General features: G+C 37.4%; 2 protein-coding genes across 2 annotated transcripts; both read right to left on the bottom strand.

Annotated features, from left to right (window-relative positions):
• Positions 1 to 1,955: 1,955 nt before the first annotated feature.
• Positions 1,956 to 2,639, bottom strand: KRTAP26-1 (keratin associated protein 26-1). The gene has a single exon (XM_076004944.1). The coding sequence runs from the start codon at positions 2,637 to 2,639 to the stop codon at positions 2,007 to 2,009; it is 633 nt and encodes a 210-aa protein (XP_075861059.1). The 3' UTR covers positions 1,956 to 2,006.
• A 17,816-nt stretch (positions 2,640 to 20,455) lies between these two features.
• KRTAP27-1 (keratin associated protein 27-1) lies at positions 20,456 to 21,076 on the bottom strand. The gene has a single exon (XM_012780872.2). The coding sequence runs from the start codon at positions 21,074 to 21,076 to the stop codon at positions 20,456 to 20,458; it is 621 nt and encodes a 206-aa protein (XP_012636326.2).
• Between the last annotated feature and the right edge of the window lie 214 nt (positions 21,077 to 21,290).

Raw genomic sequence — 21,290 nt, 5'->3', positions numbered from 1 at the left:
GAACAGGCAAACCTAATATATGGGTGAGAAGTCAAAGCAATGACTGTATCTGTGGATTACTGGCTTAGGCAGAAATCTGTATGTGTGTTATATTTCAACCAAAACCTCATTTTTAAATGCTGTTAAAAATAAACAGTCTGGCAAGATTAACAACAGATGTACGTCTGAGATAAAAGGCAGTGTGAGCCAAGGTATGATTAGTGTAAAAGGCAAGGAGAGGGCCTGGAAAGTTTTCAGAGAATGAGGGGTACAGATGTCAAAAACTTGGAATATCCAGGAGAGTCTGGCAAATAAGGCAAAAGAATGAACTGGAATGAATTTTGGAACAGCAGCGTGATCATGATGATAAGAGGAGCTTCTATTCTGCTTCCGCATCAGGACGTCCACAGGGCAGGATGGGGACAGAACTAGAGGCAAATATCTCTTCCAAAGGGAAAAGGCTGCTCCTTGGCTCCTGGCAAGCACTGCCTTTCCTGCACCCCAACATACACCCTAGATACCCCAGTTCCTCAGAAGGGTAAACATTCCTGTCTTTACAACTTAGTTTCATTTTAATTTGTGAAATATATAACCCCCAAACATTTTATGTTGAGTAGAGAAAAAAAAATATCTTTAGTTGAGATATGTTCCATAACACATGACTTCTGGTAAACTCTGTGATAGTTCAGGACTGTCTTGTTTATCTGCATGTCTCTTGTGCCTGGCATGTCATGGCTCAGCACATAGTTAGCAAGTAATACATTTTTTTTTTTTTTGCTGAATAAATCAACAGGTTAATAAATGAAACTTGGGCTGTGTTTTAAAAAGTGTGTACCGGTTTTCAAGATAGAGCCAAAGGACACCCTGATCTTGATTATAACGTATCCAATAGGATAGATGTTTGTGAAAAGCAAATGTTTGGGGACCTACGTGTAAGTGAGGATTATAGGACCTTAGCGTTTGCAATATTGAGCAGAAAGAGATGAAGCCAAAGTGGTAGGAGGGAGAAAAACAACCAAAGAAACCAGATATCATGCTAAGGGGTTTGGATTTTTATCTCATGGGAATAGATCATTGGAAGCCATGAAAGGCTTAAGCGGAAGCTTGGTTAGGTTTGCGATTAGAAAGAACATTCTAGTGGAAGTGTGTTCACTGGAAGATAGAGGTAAAAGAAATCATTCCTAACCTTGGCTTTTGAAAGTAACTTCCAAAAAGGACTTTTTGGGTCTTTTAAGTACACAGGGTGAGAAGTTTAAAAAGCAGCTTGAGGAATAAACAATTCCCCTACTACCAGGTGAGAACATACAGTTGAGCTATCACCTGTCCTTGCCACTTATTTTTTTTTTTTTTTTTTTTTTTGAGACAGAGTCTTGCTTTGTTGCCCAGGCTAGAGTGAGTGCCGTGGCGTCAGCCTAGCTCACAGCAACCTCAAACTCCTGGGCTCAAGGGATCCTCCTGCCTCAGCCTCCCAAGTAGCTGGGACTACAGGCATGTGCCACCATGCCCGGCTAATTTTTTGTATATATTAGTTGGCCAATTAATTTCTTTCTATTTATAGTAGAGACGGGGTCTCGCTCTTGCTCAGGCTGGTTTCGAACTCCTGACCTCGAGCAATCCGCCCGCCTCGGCCTCCCAGAGAGCTAGGATTACAGGCGTGAGCCACCGCGCCCGGCCATTGCCACTTATTTTTTAAGCAGTTGAGGTTGACCATTTCTGTGTCAAAATGGAGTAATGAAATAAAACCATAATGAACCAGATTCTTAATTCTCAATCTCATTTATTATTGCATGAGTCGAATACATTCTTCCCAAACTAGAGCAATATTGAATAGCATCGTACACTACTGCCTTATGTCAAGGAAAGATGAAAACGAGTCATGAAATGCTAAAGGAGGAGTTTGCATTAGATCAGAGACAACAAAAACAAGAAAAAGCAAAAGGAAAGCTACTAGGAAAGACGCAAAGTCCATGGAGTTGAAATTTTTGTCCTGGATCCTCAGTGTGATTTCTTTCACTTGAACAAGGAAGCTACTGGCATCCTTGTGCAAAGCAAGATGGACGACAAGTGCTGAACACAGGGCTCAGAGGCTGGCAACCACCGGACAGAGGCCCCAGGGGTCTGAGGCTGCTGGTCACAATCTGAAGTGCTTGAGGTCTGTAGGCCAAGCAACCCAAGGGTGGGTATCCACAGGTGGCAAGGCTCAGGGGTCTCCAGCTGTTGGACAAGCAGGTTAGGGGGCGATAGCAACTGGGCACGTAGCCTCCTAGGAACTGGCCACTACTGAGCAGGGGGATCAGTGGACGGCAGCTGCTGGATGTAAAGTTTAGAGGGCTACAGGATCCTGGGAGGTAGGAGCTGGAGATGAAGGAAGAAGCAGGAAGAAAACTGGTTCCTTGGCAGGGTCTGGGCACGTAGTAGGCAGAGGAAGAACAGCAAGAGGTTTCAAGGTTGGCCGGCTGGCAGCTGGTTGGTTCCCCGCAGGTCTCCTGGCAGTTGTCTGTGAGCCAGGTGCAGTCTTGACAGCTACCAGGTAAGTAGAGGGCATCTCCACAGCTCACATTGGTGGAGTAGACAGCAATAGAGGAGGTGGGAGGAATATGGCAGGAGTTTCTGAGGGCTCCTGAGCTGCAGTTTCCTGAGTAGTAGTTGGGGCAAGACATAGTGAGGTTTTGAGAGCAGCCTGTGGTTGAGAGGAAGAAGCAGAGTTTCACTCTGCCCCTCATTGGGCTGCACCCTTTATATATCCCTACAGGTGCTGGTTGTGTATACAGACTCTTCCTCCTTATTGTATGAAGCTGCATCAGAACTTTATTATAGCCCAGGAAGTGGTGTTCCCACCTCCCATAAAACTGGATTTTCATTGCAATGCTTTCCATTGATTAAGTATATCTATAAACCAGTGTGACTGAATTTTAATAGGCGCTCCCCTTCTTAAATTATCCAACCAAAACACACACTTTTGACGACTATGTACTTATTCCAATTATAATCACCATTGCCCATACATTCTTAAAATTCTTCTCTTGGAATTATCTTTAAAAGTTGTAGCAGACATTTTTGTAACAATGGCAAAACATCTCTCTTTGAAGGGAAATTCTATTCTTTTTGGAAACTGCTCAAAGTAAGCAACTTAGAGGCAAGTGTGTTGCAAAAGAAAGGGAAAATCTTTATAAACTGTATGGTAGAAAGAGTTTAAGCTACTGTCAAATGGAAAATTTCAGTATGTTTTGCTTTATTTCAGAATTTATTTTCCAAATTTTAGCTTTGCTTTATTTCAGAATCCTAGTGGATATGGACTTCCTACCAAAATATTTTTATTCAAAAAATGTGTTTACTTTATTCATTTAAATAAATAAATAAGCTGAGTCAAGCTGAAACTTGGTTTATACTTAAGGTGTCCTTAAATATAGATAATGAAGTTAGACTCAGTTAAAATTGTGCATCTTACTGTGAACAAAAACAAATAAACAGACCCTTTAAAGAAAGTGGGACAACATGATATTTTTCATGAATATTACAAGCGTATGTATTGCATGGCTACTCATATTCTAACTGAGAAATACAGTTCTAGGTTACAAAAATATAAGATACAGTGATTAAGACATGAATTTATTTTGCTTTCTAATTTGACTCTGAAGTCAATTTCACAAAAAAATAAAAAAGAGCTTCTAAACTGCTTCACATAGACCATAGCATCAGGATAAAGGTATAATTTTCCTGCATTTGAGTACCTTAAAGGCTATTTGTGGATATATATTTCTGATAAAAATTGTTTAAAAATGTATGATGGTCATTAGTTCTAACTGTCCCACTGTATTTTTTTGCATATTGACATATTCAGTGGCTCCAGTGGCTATTTTAATGGGAATTTAAATTATCTGCTGGCTCTAAGTTCCAATTCCTTTTAGCTAAAATGTCAATTTAAATCACACCACTTCTATTTTCTTGTTGGATGGACATGTCCGCACTTATCATGTCTCCTTCTGTCCAGGAGGAATAGAATCTCTGCAATAGAAGTTTGGTTTCTCTATGAGGCAATGCAGGACTATTTTACTACAAGCAGTAAAAATGTAAAAATAAAATGATATCGTCTCTGAGGTTCTGTACTAACATGTTGAATTTATCTCAGTATTTTAGGCCAGAGGCTATGACTCTTTGATGATTTGTACCTGATGTGTTTGAGGACCTCCCTCCTCCAGCACTCACCCCAACTCTTATCCCCAGGCCCTCATCATCTAGTGCTCTTTGAACACAGCTGCTAGAGTCTTCTTGTGCAATCCTGGCTGCATCAGCTGAATGATGTTAGTAATAGGTACAGCTAGGTTTAGCTGAACGCTTATCAAATTATGTGTTGGTGCTCTTTGTGTCTGCTCTCCTCTGAAATAAGCAAGAGTCCAATACCTTTACATTAGTACCTCAGTATACTTGTGAAGATGGATGGATGGATTGATGGATATGTACTGTATATGTTCTATGCACACATGGAGATCTTTGCCCATCTCTATTGTCTTCTATTTTGTCTGAACACTGTATTTAGATTAATACTCCTGAAATTAATTTCATCATATGACTCTTACTAAAAATCTGGAACTTTGTTCACAGAGAATTGTTCAAACACTTGGCTGGTCCTCCTCTGCTTCCTAATAAAGGTTCTCTTCCACCCTTTTGGGTTGCCTATTCATGTTTCCAGTTACACCTGATCCATTCTTTTTCCACATCATCTCCTCACTTACCCACTCTTTCTCTTGTTTGGAATAATTTCTAAATTTTATCTATCATTCAGACCTCAGGTAAATTAGCTCCTTCTTTGTAAATACTTTACAGACCATTTCTGCCAACCTACATCTGTGCAGCTTTTAGATTTGTATGATTATCACCACCTAATTCTTTCTTATGGACTTCAGGGCTCTCTCTCTCTTGCTTTCTTGGTCTCTCTCATGCGCATACACTCTCTCACACACATTTTCTTTGCACACAAAATATTCTTTATGTGTCTTATTTTCCAACTATTACAGAGCTCTTATTAGCTACTATTTACTGAGCCTTTATCGTATATCAGATACCGTTGTACTTGTCTTACACTATTTAGATTACTTAATCCTTACAACATTTCTATTTGAGTAGGTATGATCATTATTCTCAAGACCTGTGAGGAAACCTAGTCTATTATTAATAAATAATGTACTGACCAGTATCACAGCCATCACAAAATATAACTTTGTTTTTCTTTATCAAATAAAAATTTGCCTTTACCTAGTTAAGTCAATAATCTCTTTGATACAGTTTTTCATTATCTATTTTCATCTGGAAAAGTCAACTTCCAAGAAATATATAGAACATGAGGATAGAACGAAGTTCAGGGGTACTTCAAATCCTTTGTCAAGTTTTTAATCTTGTCCTTTCTAATATTTTGGATTAATATTCATTTTAGCTTAGCTTAAAGAAGATAATCAATTATCTGGAGTTAGTTTATAATAGCCTACTATAATATAATAGGGACAAAAGTGTAGCACCCCCTATTGGATGCCATGTGTAAAATAACCAAATTATAATTAATTCGAAGGATTAAATAATTCTTTGACCAACAATGTAGAGTTCTGGGTAAAAACAGGCTGTCTACTTTCAACTAAATTTTCACGATATTATAGCATCCTTTAGTGTGAAAACTATATATACAATTTGAACAATATTTGCTCTCTTATTTTCTCTTCATTCATATGCAAAACCTTCCCCAGATGATTTCCAAAAACTGTTTTGTGTTAATGAACACATCCTTTCATACCTGCATGAAAGACACTGAAGTTGGAGGTATTCCTTCCACTATTTATAGTTAAGCTCTTGAATTGTGTCCCCTTCATTTTTACGAGATTTTTTTATATTTCCTATCCTTGCCTATATACTTATATTTTTTAATGTGAAAGATTTTATTTTTAATTTCCCCTAGAGTTTTGAGATAAAAATGACAAATAAAATTATATATATTTGAAGTATATGATGTGATATTTTGATATACGTATACATTGTGAAATCATTACCATTATCAAGCTAATTAATATTTCCATCACCTCACACAGTTACCATTTGTTTATTTCTTTTTCGTGTGTTAAAATATTTAAGATTTATTGTCTTAGCAAATTTCAAATATGCAATTTAGTACTATTAACTACAGTTATATGCTCCATAGTAGATCTCCAACACTCGCTCATCCTGCATGACCAAAACTCTATACCCTTTGACCAGTATTTCCCTGTTTTCCTCAACTTCCAGCTCCTGTAAGCCTTGCTTCTAGTCTCTGCTTCTATGAGAGTGACTTTTTTTGATTCCACATGTAAGTGATTTCATTTACTATTTGTCTTTCTGTGTCCGACTTATTTCACTTATCCTAGTGTTCTCCAGGTTCATGCATGTTGTCACAAGTGACAGGATTTTCTTCTTTCATAAGGCTGAATAATACCTACCATTTCTTTATCTGCTCATTCATTGATGGACATATACCTTGTTTCCACATCTTCAGTTTTGTGAATAATGCTGTAAAGTATATGAGAATGCAGATATTTCTTTGATTTTCTGATTTCATTTCCTTTGTATATATGCCCCAAAATGGGATAGCTGGGTCATATAGCAGTTTTATTTTTAATTTTTTTTTTTTTTTTTTTTTTTTGAGACAGAATCTTGCTGTGTCACCTGGGCTAGAGTGCAATGGTATCATCATAGCTCACTGCAACTTCAAACTTCTGGGCTCAAGCAATCCTCCTGCCTCAGTCTCCTAAGGAGCTGGGACTATAGGAGTGCACCACCATGCCTGGTTAACTTTTTCTACTTTTTGTGGATATGAGTTCTCAGTCCTGTTCAAGTTGGTCTCAAACTCCTGGCCTCAAGCAATCCTCCTGGCTTAGCCTTCCAGAGTGCCAGGATTAAAGGCGTGAGCCACCACGACTGGCCTCTATTTTTAATTTTTAAGGAATCTTCGTACTGTTTTCCACAACGGGTATACAAACTTACATTCTCACTAATAGTATACAGCGGTTCCCTTTTCACCACATCCGTGTCAACACTTATCTTTGTCTTTTTATTAAATTGATTAATTGTGTAGTGGGAAAGTCGGAGCTTTTAGTGTACCTATCACCCAAATAGTGTACGTTGTACATTATAGATAATTTTTAATCCCTTGATCCACTTCTACCTCTCCACTTGAGTCTTCAAAGTTCATTATACCATTACATATGATTATGTATACCCATCATTTAGTTCCCATTTATAAGTGAGTACATGCAGTATTTGTTTTTCCATTCCTGAGATACTTCACTTAGGCTAATAGCCTCCAGTTTCATCCAAGTTGCTACAAAAGACATTATTTCATTCTTTTTTATGGCTGAATAGTATTCCATGGTATATATAAAACACATTTTCTTTATTCACTCATCAGTTAATGGGCACATAGGTTGATTCCATTTCTTTGCAATTGTGAATTGTGCAGCAATAAACATACATGTACAAGTGACTTTTTCATATAATGATTTCTTTTCCTTTGGATAGATACCCAGTAGTGGGATTGCTGGATTGAATGGCATGTCTATTTTTAGTTCGTTGAGGAATCTCCATACTGTTTTCCATAGAAGTTGTACTAATTTAAATTCCCAACAACAATGTATAAATGTTTTCTTTTCACTGTGCTGAGATATATTATTTTTTGACTTTTTAATAGTGAACTTTCTGACAGGAGTAATATGGTATCTCATTGTGGTTTTAATTTGCATTTCCCTGACAATTAGTGACGCTGAATATTTTTTCATATGTTCGTTGGCAGTTTGTATATCTTCTTTGAGAAATATCTGTTCATGTCTTTTGCTCACTCTTTAATGAGATTGTTTTTGTTGTTGCTGTTTGAGTTCCTTGTTGATTCTGAATATTAGTTCTTTGTCAAATGTATAGTTTGCAATGATTTTCTCCCATTCTCTAAGTTATTTACTTTCTCTGTTGACTATTTCTTTTGCTGTGCAGAAATTTTTTAGTTTAATTAAGTCTCATTTATTTATTTTTGTTTTCTTGATATCTTTTTTAGGGAAGGTCCTGTTCAAGATTTTTTCCATGTTTTTATTTGGTTGTTTGCTTTCTTATTGTTGAGTATGGAGAGTTCTTTACATATTTTAAATACAGCTCCTTTATTAGATATGATTTTAAATATTTTCTACCAGGCTGTATCTGTGTCTTTTATACATGCAATAGTGAGTTTTGAATAGCAGTATTTTTTTTTTCGGCATATTATGGGGGTACAGATTTTAAGGTTTCAATAAATTGAATAGCAGTATTTTTAATGTTGATGAAGTACACTTTATCAATTTTTACTTTATGGATTGTGTTTTGGGTGTTTTATCTCAGATATTTTTACTCAGACATATTTATCCAAGTGATGAATAAAAATGGCCTTAGTCATTGTTTTCCTCTATTAAGTTCATGCATTTTATTTTCTCTTTATCTCAAGTATTCTTCACATCAGAATGAAGACTTGCATGCAAATCAAAATATATGATGGAAAAAGGCTATTGAGGAAAATTGATTAGAAATTTGCAAAGTTTGCAATTTAATTTGCAACATTTACTTAATTTCAGTAACATTTTCTGTTTGTTTCTAATGTATTCATTTAGATGTAGATGTATATCTTCAGTTCTTTTGGGCCTTAGTTCTATTCATTAGAACCTATTATTGTCTTTGGGACAATGAGACCTTTTTATTATGAAAACAAAGATTTACTATAAACCTAAAAAGAGTGAGGCATAGGCCTATTATATTGCTTGTCACCAACGTCTTGGATTTTCCCACTTAGCATACTTCACAGCCAGGGAAAGAATGCAGTTCACTTTGCAGGTCACAGAGGATGCTTGGCTTAGTTATTTCCCTGCACATTAAAGCACATCTCCTGGACTCTTTATACTCCAGGCTCTCTAGACACACGGGTACTTTAAGGAGAGACTTTACAATATGAAATATCATTTTAAAGTATAGAAAGTTTTCTAGTTTTTTTTTTTTAATAGAGCATGAGATCAAAATAACAATACTTGTTGACAACTCAACAGTCACGCTACAATCAGTAGGTGATCTCTGAATGTTTGGGCCTAACAAACTTTTATCCTGCCAAATAGAATAGCACTCAGAACAAATGAAAACTCTGAATTGGCTAAAACATTTGCTTACACTGAAGTATTATTTAATAACACTTTAAAAAGGTAAATAATCACTCTTCTTCAACTCAGAGACTGGCATTTATGTGATTCAAGTCTTTATCCTGATTTTTGTCACAGGCAATTCCCACGTTCTGATTAAATAGTTTTTTCTGCATTGATGAGAATTTTTTTTTTCTGCAAGTTTTCTTATGTTCAAAAACTTATCATCTCTTTCTTGACTAATATCTCTAGATATGGTCTTATTTTAAATTCAAGGAAATTTATTTGTGATAGAATTCTCTGAAAACCTGGGAGTTGGTTATTATAAATAGTAGCTGCATTTTTTCATGTTAGAAGTAGGAAAAGGAGATCTGTTCAACTCTCAACTGCTTTATCTCGCCAAGAGTCCTTCTCCAGAGGAACATAGGACCATTTTGAACACAATGGAGAACACTTTCCTGTCTGAAAATCCTGCCTATGGATATTGTATTATGTAGCAAATGACCCTTTAACCTAAAAAATAAAATCCTAATTCAGTAGGAACCTTGAATGTGATATGAAACATCTCTTAGACTATTGAGGAACTAATTTTATCAAAAATAAAGTAGTAAATTTCATAATAATCATCCAATATCTGTCATTTTAACATTAGGTTTGACATGAATGAACTGAGTTCAGGCTTTCTTTAATGGTCATGCATAAGATCAAAGAAATGAAAAACAAAGGCTCAAACTAGAGCTGCCATGGGTATTATAGAGCATTGGTCCACTACCCTAGTTTGTCTACCCTGTTTGTCTTGCTGGCTTTTTTTTTTTTTTTTATGTATTTGCTTGGAAATCAATACATTAGAACAATTAATGAAGTGTTGCCAGGCTTAATATTCAAACCAGAAATAAGTAGCTGGTTTTCTTCTATGGGAAATTTAATGAATTTTCAGCCACAAAAAAAAGAGGGAGAGAGAATGGTTTAAATGCCTTAAGCAGTCACAAGAATGCTGTACTCACTTTGACCACTCTGGATCAATTATGCAGCCATCTGCTCCCTTTCCACACACACTCACAAACCTTCTCATCTTTCCTCTGGGTGACAAAAACAGAAGGCTGACAGACACATGGCTTTTTTGGAATAAGGAAAAGGAGAACCTCACAGACTAATTAATGGAATTTGAGGGAAGTTGATTGGAATCAGTAGTGAAAATGATAACCAAATTGTATGCTTAATGGGGTGATATATAATTCTCTGCCTTATTTTCTGTTGATAAAATGGAATTGTGGAAGTGATGGAAAACTGATTTGAAGTAGATTCAAAGACAGTTGGTTCAACAGTGCCTTGATTTGGGCGGGGGAACTCTAACCTGGCAGTCAGCCTCAAGTTTTGCACTGTGTAAATAATTAATATAAAAAATCATCTGGGTGGGCAGAGGTTCCATCATTTTTCACACAGGAGTTATTGAAATGTGCAGCAACACTGACCTTAAATTGGGAGAAAATCCACTATAGCTATGAACAGAACTAGTTAAATTGTTAGAAGTTTGGCTGGTTCTCTTGGGGGATAAGGAAGTGGGGTGCTCTTTCCTATGAAGGAAGAATGGGAACAGTTGGTCCATCTCTGGGCTCAGCTCCTCCTGCAGCCTAACAACTTTATCTACATTTTTATCCATGATGATAAAAAGTTAGTTTTTACAGTGGGTTCTGGCTGCTATAAGGAGGCTTTGGTTCTCTTAGGGAAATTGCCCTGAGATAGCCAAACTCCTGTGGGACACCATAGATGAGGCACTGAGTGCCTTGGATTGGGTGTACTATGCCACAGAAGATGAACCATTTGTGGAATGAGAATGAGAAACTGATTCCAAAACTTCTAGATAAATTCTTGCATTCAGCCCCACCACATTGGAAAAGTTTTCTACCCCTTATATTGAAACTGTGTGACTAAAAATGAGGTGTTATCATCATAAGGGAATAGTAGATGCTCCATATTAAAAAAATATGTCTCAAGTCTCACATAGCCAAAAGGCACAAACTTTGTGGCCACAAAAGGAAAGCAACGTGTTTGTGACTGTTGAGTCCAAGTAGTTCCAAGGCTTAAATAAATGGCGCCAATAATGATTATGTTACTGCTTAACATAGGACTTTGGGCGGACTAAAAAATTAGAATTTTGTTTTGCTGAGCCCCAAGCAGATGTCTTGCTGCCCTGCACAGAAAGTAAAGGCACCATTGGCTTTCTGGTGGCAGTCTCCTCTCTCTCTCTCTCTCTCTCTCTCTCTCTCTCTCTCTCTCTCTCTCTCTCTCTCCCCACACACACACCTGCTGATCTCTTCCTGCCTCTCTACCCTGACTTCAGTCACTTTGAGGAAAAAGATGATTCAGGGTAGGACCGATTACCATGTTTCTGCAAGGGAGACTGAGGCTGTATGCACTCATTCAAATATGTTGGGAAACTTTGGGGGAAAAAAGGGGACTTAAATTTTTATAGCTTTTTTAGATGCAGGTGCCCAAGTTACCATTCTACTCAGGCTGTGGAGGGGAAAGGGGAATGCTTGGATCCAGCTAAGAGATCACAGTGGGGAAGGGAAGATAATGTGACCTTGTGGGTGAGGGCCTTAGAGCCAATTTAATGTGGGGTCGTTCCTCACCTCAGTGTCCCTGGGGGATTGGTTCTAGGGTCCCCACAGATGCCAAACCCACGATGCTCAAGTCCCTTGTATACAATGGTGTAGTATTTGCATACAACCTGTGCACATCCTCCCACATGCTTTAAATCATCCCTAGATTACTTATAATACAATGTAAATGTTCTGTAAATAGTTGTTATATTGCATTTTTTTAAGTCAATAATGAAGAGGAAAATGTCTGTACATGTTCAATACATATGCAACTATCCACATGGTGCCCTGAATATGGAAAAAATGAAAAATGTTTTCAATCTGTGGTTGGTTGAATTCCCAGATGCTGAGGGCACAGATGTGAAGGGTCAACTGGACTTTTGCTGTTGTACATGTTAAATGCCTATAGTTCCCTATTCCATAAATCCCAAAGAGGAGTCTCCTGATTGTCAAGAGCATTATGTGCAGAAGTGCTAGTACCTTCATGGCCTCTGTGAGCTACAAGTCACTGTGATTGATGATTTTGCTGATTGGAGCTCTGGTGGCAGGGGGACGCCTCCACCTGAATGCTGCTTAGAGTCCTGTTAATAGTGACCTTACCTGAATGCTGTCTGAGACATACTGAATAGATGTGGTTGCAATCTCTGTAGGTCAGACTAATCAGAATGGTCAGCACAATATCACACTCATAGGAAAATTCCCCAGAAACTGCAGTATAAAGACAAGGATTGTTCATTTGTTTTTCATTGGGTATTTTTTTGGGAAAAAAAATTCCCATGGGTCTCTTTCATTTCTGCATGTCTTGAGAACAGACTCATTGGTTCCTTTTGTTTTGATTTATTGTTTTAAGCATGTTTGTATAGTGAACAGCCTTGGAAAACAGATATAGTACTTCCAGGGCAAATGCCAAGCATGCTTACTATCTATTATCATATCTAAGACCCAGGTGTCCTAGCTCAGAGTTCCTCTACCGTAAAGCAACTTATACCTCAGCACCTTATGCAGGTGTCACTTGGCCCTGGGGGAACTGGAGCTCAGGGAACTGGTACAAATGCTCACACTGGCTTCTGCTATTGCCATGAATAATAAAGGTCTTTGTCTCTGACCTAGGCTTCTCATGTCTTCTGCCAGCATTCATGAAACTCTGATAAGTTAACTTGTTGGCATATAAATAGGCTAAAATATCTGACTTTTCATAGTTCTCAATGCCCCTTTCACAGATTTCTGTTTTCTAGTTGAAATTGTGGCACTGCAATGTCATCACCACCAACTCTATTGCTTTGACGATGATTTAATAAGACGCAGAAATTTTAGTAGAACTACAATAATCATACTAATATTTAAATATTGGTGGTACTGTATGCAGCAATAAGTAGTAGAGATTAATTGAAGCTATTAGAAGTTAAAGAAAGCAACTTGATGTCATATTGAAAGCACATCTTAAAAGCTTACAAGGCATTAAAAGAAAAAGCTGATAAAAGAAACAAATAGAATAATGGTTTAATTAATAAACAGCCGTAAGGCTGACTGGCAGAGCAATAAATGGGTCTACCAGATTTTTCGTTAAAGCAATCCAGCCATATAACATGATCTTCTATGAAGCTACTCACCCCCTTCCACTATGCTAGTTAGAAATGTTTGGATACTTTATTTAGAAATTGGTTATTACAGGGGATTACTCAGAATACCTCAGGGTATAATATATAGAAATCGGGGGCAAAAGCTTTTGAATATATAGGTCGTTTGTTACTAAGCAAAGGCATTCCACTAGGGGTCAGCAGCCGCAAAAGCCTAACCATGAATGAGACAAAGAACCAGCCATGAGACATGTGTACCCCGGGGCAGCTTTTGCTGTCCATGTGGCCCAAAGTTTTGAGTGCAGATTAGTGGGTGGAAGGAACTAAAGACATAGGAAGAAAAAGGCAGAGGATGATTGTGTGGCAAACTCTGGACACATCACAAGCAGATGGGGTGTCGGCAGTGGTTTCACAAGACCTGAGTACACGGCATGCTGGTTGGCAAATGGTGGCTCCTCTTCGGTTTCTTGGCAGTCGTTCAGGAACCAGGTTCTGCCATGGCTGCTATAGGCTTAGGAAAGGATATCGTTGAGGGTCACAGAGAAAAAGAGGTTATGAGAGGAGATGACAGAAACCAAGGTAATAACCCCTGAGGGAATGACAGCTATAGTTTTCAGCTGAGCAATTATTGAAAGACAAGATGACCTTAGTTTAGATTCTAAGTAAAGCACCCATACTTACTTTTTCCCCTTCTGGAAGCTGTGGCTTCTATAATTTTTTTTTTGTAATGGTTTTTGGCATCCAGTGATGCAGTGCAGCCTTTATGCTAACTCATTGTTTCAAAAATGATTATGAACATAACTCAATTATTTAGATATTAGGGAAGACGGCTACTTATTGCTATGAAAAAGTACTTATTGAATCTCTAACACAAGGAACCTATGAGCTTATTTACCATTCAACAAACCATGCATTTAAAGAAAAATATTCCAATCTTTATTAAAAGTTCCTTAAAATTCTGTGGACAGATAAAAGTTTATTATACCTGTTTATGATAGGTATTAACTTAAGATAGGCCATGTTTATGACTTAATAAAGGTTTATATATGTATTATGTGTGGTCTTTAATGTACATACAGGGCTCACTAAAAACTATTGTGCTTAGTACATTTAAATATTTTTAATAAACTTTGCATGAGGGACACTTTGAGCATAGTCACTGGAATGGGTAACTGGAATGAGAGTTACAAGGCTGAGTTCTATCCCTGATTCTGCTGGTAATGAGCTGGATGAACTTGAATAAATCACTGAATCTCAGCAGGTGTATTTGCTCAATTGCATATGAGTGCAGTTCACTAAAGATCTCTTACACACTTAGATATACCTGGGATTCTATGAAAATGTAACTGTGATGGCAATGAAGCAGCCTAAGGAAAAAAACATGGCAAGATGGCCAATTGGTCTTTGCCACAAAAACATAGGCCATTAACATTTCACTCAGATGCCTGATGGAAGTATGGGGAAGACTTAACTCTGATTAGACATCTTTCAGAGCAAACACAGCTTGGGCTGATATTTGTCCTCTGAGGCAAGCTCAGTGGCTGAGCGTAGAATATTGTTTTTTGATTGCCTAGCATTCCACTTGCAGCCTCAGGGCACCAGAGCACTGGCCTTAGATTAGGAGCCCCTCCAGGACCTTCTCAAGATCAATGCTTTGATCTGAAGTCATTCACTGCAGGAAATTAAACCAGACTCCTGGGGACCAGGCCACCATCAGCTACAGCCTCGGGGAGAAGGGAAACTGGGAGAGCAGGACCCCTTTAAGCAACTTGCTGAACAAATAGAGACTTGAAAAACGAAAGAACTATGCTGACACCTGTTACTATTTTTCTCAGAAAGATGTATTTCTTTCAGTGGCATTGGGTGTTTTACTTTGTTCATGGCAAATCCGATTGTTAAATAAAAACATGGTAGCATTTGTGAATGTCAATGAGCTAAAATTTTTAGAATTTATTTATTTCACTCTCTCTTGCAGTTTAATTTAATAAAATATGAGGTTTAGAGGGAGAATCTCAAAATGCATTATTAGATTGATTTTCTTACATATAGAGCGTCAAAGTGAGGGTAGCTCATGATAAAGTGGAGAGAACAATAGGTAATAACTTTGCTGTAAATTTTGACATAGTTTATAGTGGAAGAGAGCTTTTTATTCCATGTATTTTACTTTGCACAGTCACTTTAAGTCAGGAGCATGAAACAGTCCATGAAGTAATAGTGACAAGGCAGTGTACTTTTAAGAGAGATGCTATTCTTAACCTTCTCTTCGATTTTCAGTCTTCTTTTCTCATTATCTTTGTCAATTAGTAGTTACTGAATTCTTGAAGAGGCATTGACCCTGTGCTTGAAACAATACCATATTGAGTAATGGAAGAATAAACATTGACTTAACCATTTTCAGACATTCACCCTTGAGATTTCTTTGTTCTTGTGTGTTGATGCAACTACATTGGTTTTGCCTTTGGGCCCCAAGGAACAATTCTCTTTGAATTCTATTAAGTGAGTTCGTCTCCATAAAGCTGGAGAAAACTATACAAAAAGCCAGGCAAATAACTTGCTACTATGTAACTACAAAGAGTTTTGTTTATTTTTTTAAAGTTCAGTTTTAGATGTTTACTGTATTTGTACCTATGCCTATGGTGTATTTAATACCTCATCAAGGCCATAGCTCTGATATAACCAGAAATAATGAGTTACTAATTGTATAAAGAAGTATAATGCTTTTGTTGTGTGCTGGCTGTTCCTTTCTTAACTATTTTTTTCAATCAATTATCATTTGAGTTCAACTGGAAGAATCTAGAATAACTCTCTAGGTAAAACAATTTCAAGCTGAGGGAATAAGTTGGATTCCTGAAAGTAGAAACAGGAAGCAGAATTAGGGAAGGATATTTTGGCTTAAAGAAAGGTATGAGTGATTCTCACCCAGTGTGAAATAAAGTTGTATCGTAATATCCCATTAGCATCTACAATGAACTCGAAATTTCAAAAAGAAACATCATTTAACTAAAAAAAAGAATAGGGACTAAATGGTATGGAAAATGAAATGACTAACATTAAGATAATAAAGCTTGGATTGGAGGAGTCTGAGTCTATATCACCTAGACCCTTTATCTGGAACTTAGATTCAGTCAGTTTCACATGATTTGAAGTTAATATTTATTATTTTCCAGGATATTTCAAGTTCATAATATTTTACAAACTCTAATGAAAACATTCCCATTTTCCCTTTTGTATTTATTCCTGAGTTATAAATAAGCCATCCAGTTTACTACACTTAGTTCTCTGGTCGGCTTCTCTTTAATATCGCAACAATACAGTATAAACAGACCAATTATTTTCAGTCAAATGATTTGTGCAGGCCCTCCATATAGCACAGATATTTTCCCCCACATTTGAAACTACTCTAATGACTAGAAAGGTAATGCAATTAGGATAGTCAGGGGTTATAACTCAAGCCTTAAATTCCAACTTATAGGTTAAAATGCTAGTTCTACCATTTACTGCTTGTACTGGGAAACTTACTTATCTGTGCCTTTGTACTCACTGGAAAAAGGGGAATTAAAAACTGTACTTATACCATTGAGTTATTTGAGTTTGAAATGATAATGATAAGATATGTACGAAGTGTCTTGTAAATAATAAGCATTGAATTAATATGAGTGATTTTATGGCTCTTGGCACAGTACTGCATGGGCAAGATGTTCTTGATAGTCATTATGCTTGACTTCTAGGAGAAAAAGCATATGGTTAAAGCTATCTGAGTTTTGAAGAGTTTAGGGGACCAAGGCAGAAATTCTACCAGAGTCTTTCTGCTCTGTCAGGAAGCAGTCCTTGATCTATGAAGAATGCTCTGTAGCATGTACTCACTGGGTTATTTCTATATTGTTTGAAAGTGACTACTGCATAGAATCTCCAGGTTTTATCATGTACTGTTTACATGCTTTTTACATGAAATAGAGTGATTTTCTTGGTCTCTGCTCTGGAGTTAAAATGCATTATAGACAATCATAAAAATAAGCTGAAGTTGGGGTCAAAGAGAAAAATATCAGATGCAGTACAAAATGACACTTACCATATATTGCATTCTTATTATGTGGCAAACACTCCAGTAAGCATTTAATTGGAATGATGTCATTTAGTTGTCACAATCACCCAATGAATTAGGTATTATTATCTCCATTCATTATCTACAATGAAGGGAATGAGTCTCACAAATGTTAATTTGTCTCAAGGCACACAATTATTAATTGAGAGAATTTGAAATTGAGCAAGGTCTCATCATAATCTAAGTCTCATGCTCTTCCCCTGACACTGAATTTCCTACCAAGGTCTTTTTACATAATCATACCATTTCCTGTTTCAATATCAAAACTCTTTTGTACTCAAGTCTACACAATTTTTCCCTTTAAATAGTTCGTGTGTTCCATGTTGGGTTACATTAAATACTGGCCCCTTCTTCAGCTAACTTCTCCTTAAAGGAGTGGCCAAGCTCCACCTGGAAAGAATGATTTAAGGTCTAGAAAGTAAAACTTGTTTAACACTGTTGTCCCTCTCTCCTGGCACTCTCCTGCCCTCCAAAACATACCTTCACCAAAATCCTGTTTTCCCAATAAGCTACACGTAATACAGGAATATACACTTGAAAGGCACATGAAATGTCTGTGTTTTATTGTCTTCAGAAACAGCAGCCGAGATGAACTGAGCTCTTTCCAAATAATTCAATTTAGTAATAATTCTCATTCATTATGAATGAATTTCATCCATGTTCACATGATTCGCTGTAACTGGAATCCTGTGAAGCTGCCACGAGATGAAGTCTCTCTTTATTACTATCAATGCTGTCTTTCTGCCATCAGTGCTATGGCCAGAAGATTGATGTCAATGTCTCTTGTTGCCGGGATGCTCTGCTGTTGTGGCTGCCTCATGCTCTGCTACCATTGATGGGATCCTTCCATTCCAGCCCTCTGCAGAGCACTCAGATTGGTGGTGGTTTATAGATTTTAGGTTTAAACCTTCCTCTTTGGGTTGACCTGTGTCTAGCCCACTGAATTAGTCATGGTTAAGGAACAGAACCAATAAGGGGTGTGTGTGTTTGTGTGTGTGTGTGTGTGTGTCTGAGTGTGTGTGTGTGTCTATGAATGAATGAAGAGGTTTATTATGAGGAATTGGCTCACACAATCATGGAGGCTAAGAAGTCCCATGGGCTGCCTCTGCGGTCTTCAACCTGGAGACCCAGGAAAGGTGGTGATATGATTTCAGTCCAATTGTGAAGACTTGAGAACCAGCGGAGCTGATGATATAAATCCCTGCCCAAAGGCAGGGGAAGATGGGTGTCCCAGCTCAAGCAGGCAGGCAGGAAGCCAAAAGGGGCAGATTTCTCCTTCCTCTGCCTTTTGTTTTATTCAGGCCCTTAATGGATTGAATGATTCCCACTTACATAGGGGAGGGCAATCCACTGAGCTCACTGATATGAATCCTAATTTCATCCAGAAAACTGTCACAGACCTGCCCAGAAATAATGTTTAGTCTGGGCAGCCCATGGCTCAGTCCAGTTGACACACAGAATTACCACCACACCCATTCACAGAACGGGCTGGTAAAAATTATCAATAGCATTATCTTTGTCATAGATTCAGAGATACTTGCCAATCCACTTCAACTAGGGCATGTGCTTCTTAATCATCCCTTATAGATGCTGCTGCTTGCATTTTCCAAAATACAAAACAACCAATCTCTCTTTTGTCGGATGAGTAGCTTTCCTTATCTGTTATAGATTTCTGGGTGTATTTACAAATTCCTGCTACCTCCTCTATACTGAGCCTCTGAATTAGTTGTGTTTCTAAATCTTACCAAGCATGAGCACCTACTACATACAAAGTAACTCATTAAGCTTCACACTTTCAGTTTATTAACTCATTAAGCCTCACAGTGGCCCTATAATTAACATCTCAATTTTGAAGTTGAGGAAACTGAGGACTAGAGTGGTTAAATAATTTGCACATAGCAACACATTTGGATTTAAATAGCCTTCACTCAGCAAAGCTAAGATTCCAACCCATGGGAATTTGTCTTCAGAAGCTATGCTCTTAACCACTACCTTACATTGCCCTGAAAAATGAGAAATACAATTTCAGAGCACACCTAAAGCTTCAGAATATCTAAGCTACCTGAACAAAATTAATGAATTTCACATATTCTGACTCTATGGTCTTGTGACCTTCACATTGAATATGTTTCCTGTCTTCTATTGACTGTTACAAATGAGTTATTTTATTTTGGCTTATACTATAAAAACTATGGCAAGGAGCATTTGCTTTTCAAATATTTATACAATTTTCATCAGGTTAAAAAAAAACTTCATAACATAGAACTCATAAAAGTACTGAATAAAAATAATAGTGTGACAATTAAGTTTATAATTCCAAACGAAGTAAATTTATTTAAAACAAAGGACATTTTCCCAACTTAAAAATTACTTTAGAAATGGCGAACGCAGGAATAAGAGTAACAGGCATAGAATGAATTGAAGATGCTAAACTTGAGGTCATTCAGTTCAAAGGTCTCATGGTTATAAAGTCCATTAAATTGAAATTCAAAATTCTCTTGCACATTTTAGGTAATAGATTCAATCTCGTATTTAACTTAAGAGTATCGTGTTTTAGTGGATCAAATAGTGGATGGCCACTATTACCTAATCCATAGTACTAGGTGGACTTGTAGGTCTATTTTTGCTCCAATATTTTATGGATTTCTGATAATAGTAGCACATTAGCTAATAAGCCAGGTTCAATGCTGAATATTTCCATAGAAAATAACTAGTAACCAAAGTGTAACTTTTTAATTATTCATGTTATTCTCAGCTACAATTCTTACTGTTCTATAACAAATAATGTCTTAGTAACCTAAAATAATTAACATGATTCCCAACTAAAATAATTAACATGATTCCCTAGCTTCCACCAGAAGTGCCCAAAAATGAAAAAAAAAAAAAAATATATCGTTGGAGACAGTAATAGAAGGCATGTTAATTTACTTACAAACACACACACAATATTTTGTATTTAGACAAATAGGAGTTACTAAATATCTCAAAAATCAATCATCCAAGTGAAAATATGCCCTCTCCCCTACAGAATCTTCACTTACTAGGCAATTGCAAACCACCAGTAACACAGCAAGTTGGTTCATAGGTGCTAGAAGAAGATTCCAGGAATCGAGGCTCAGGTGCAACACTGACCAAAGGTCTACAGGAACTGGATTCAGAGCTCTGAGACTGGCGTTGGTTGGATTCACATTCCTGAGCTTGGCAACTCTTAGCTGCAGAAGTCTTAGATGAACAGTACTTTTCCATGTGGCTCTCAGGTTGGCAGCTCTGGACTACAAAATTCATTTGCTGACTCTTTTCTGACGGGCAAGGCTGAGAAACACACTCCAACACTACTGAGGATCTTTCTGAATGGCATGTTGTCCTTTCACAGGGCTTGGAATTGGAATAAGTTGTTTGGACAACTCCGGGGAGGCAAGTACTTTGCACACAGCTGTCTTCTGTGAACAGGTTCTGTTCATAGTCGGTCAGTTGGCAGCTGGTGGTTTCATTGCAGGTTTCTTGAAAGTTGTCCAGAAGCCAGGTTCTGCTATGGTAGCTGCTAGGCAAACAAAATCCATCTTCAAAGCTTATAGGATTAGAGTCATGTACAATGGCAGAGAGTGGTGGGGCATTTTGGAAGCTCCTGAGTGAGCAGTAGTGACTATGAGGCATATTACTAAAACCTTTAATTGAAGTTGGTCATAAGGACCCAACATGCTGAGTCTGAAAATTAAATTCTTTGCTGGAGAGAGATTATATACTCAGAAAACTGGGTGTTGGCTTCTTCTCAAGACTCCTTTGCATTTCATTGCTTCAGCTAATTTGAAGGATACCATCTCATTAGCACTTTGTTTAGTTATATATGAAGGTGACATCTTATTAACAA

This window comes from Microcebus murinus, chromosome 1 (assembly GCF_040939455.1).
Source record: "Microcebus murinus isolate Inina chromosome 1, M.murinus_Inina_mat1.0, whole genome shotgun sequence".
Lineage (NCBI taxonomy): Eukaryota > Metazoa > Chordata > Mammalia > Primates > Cheirogaleidae > Microcebus > Microcebus murinus.
Note: the sequence above shows the minus strand (reverse complement) of the source record. Positions and strands in the feature narration are given on the sequence as shown.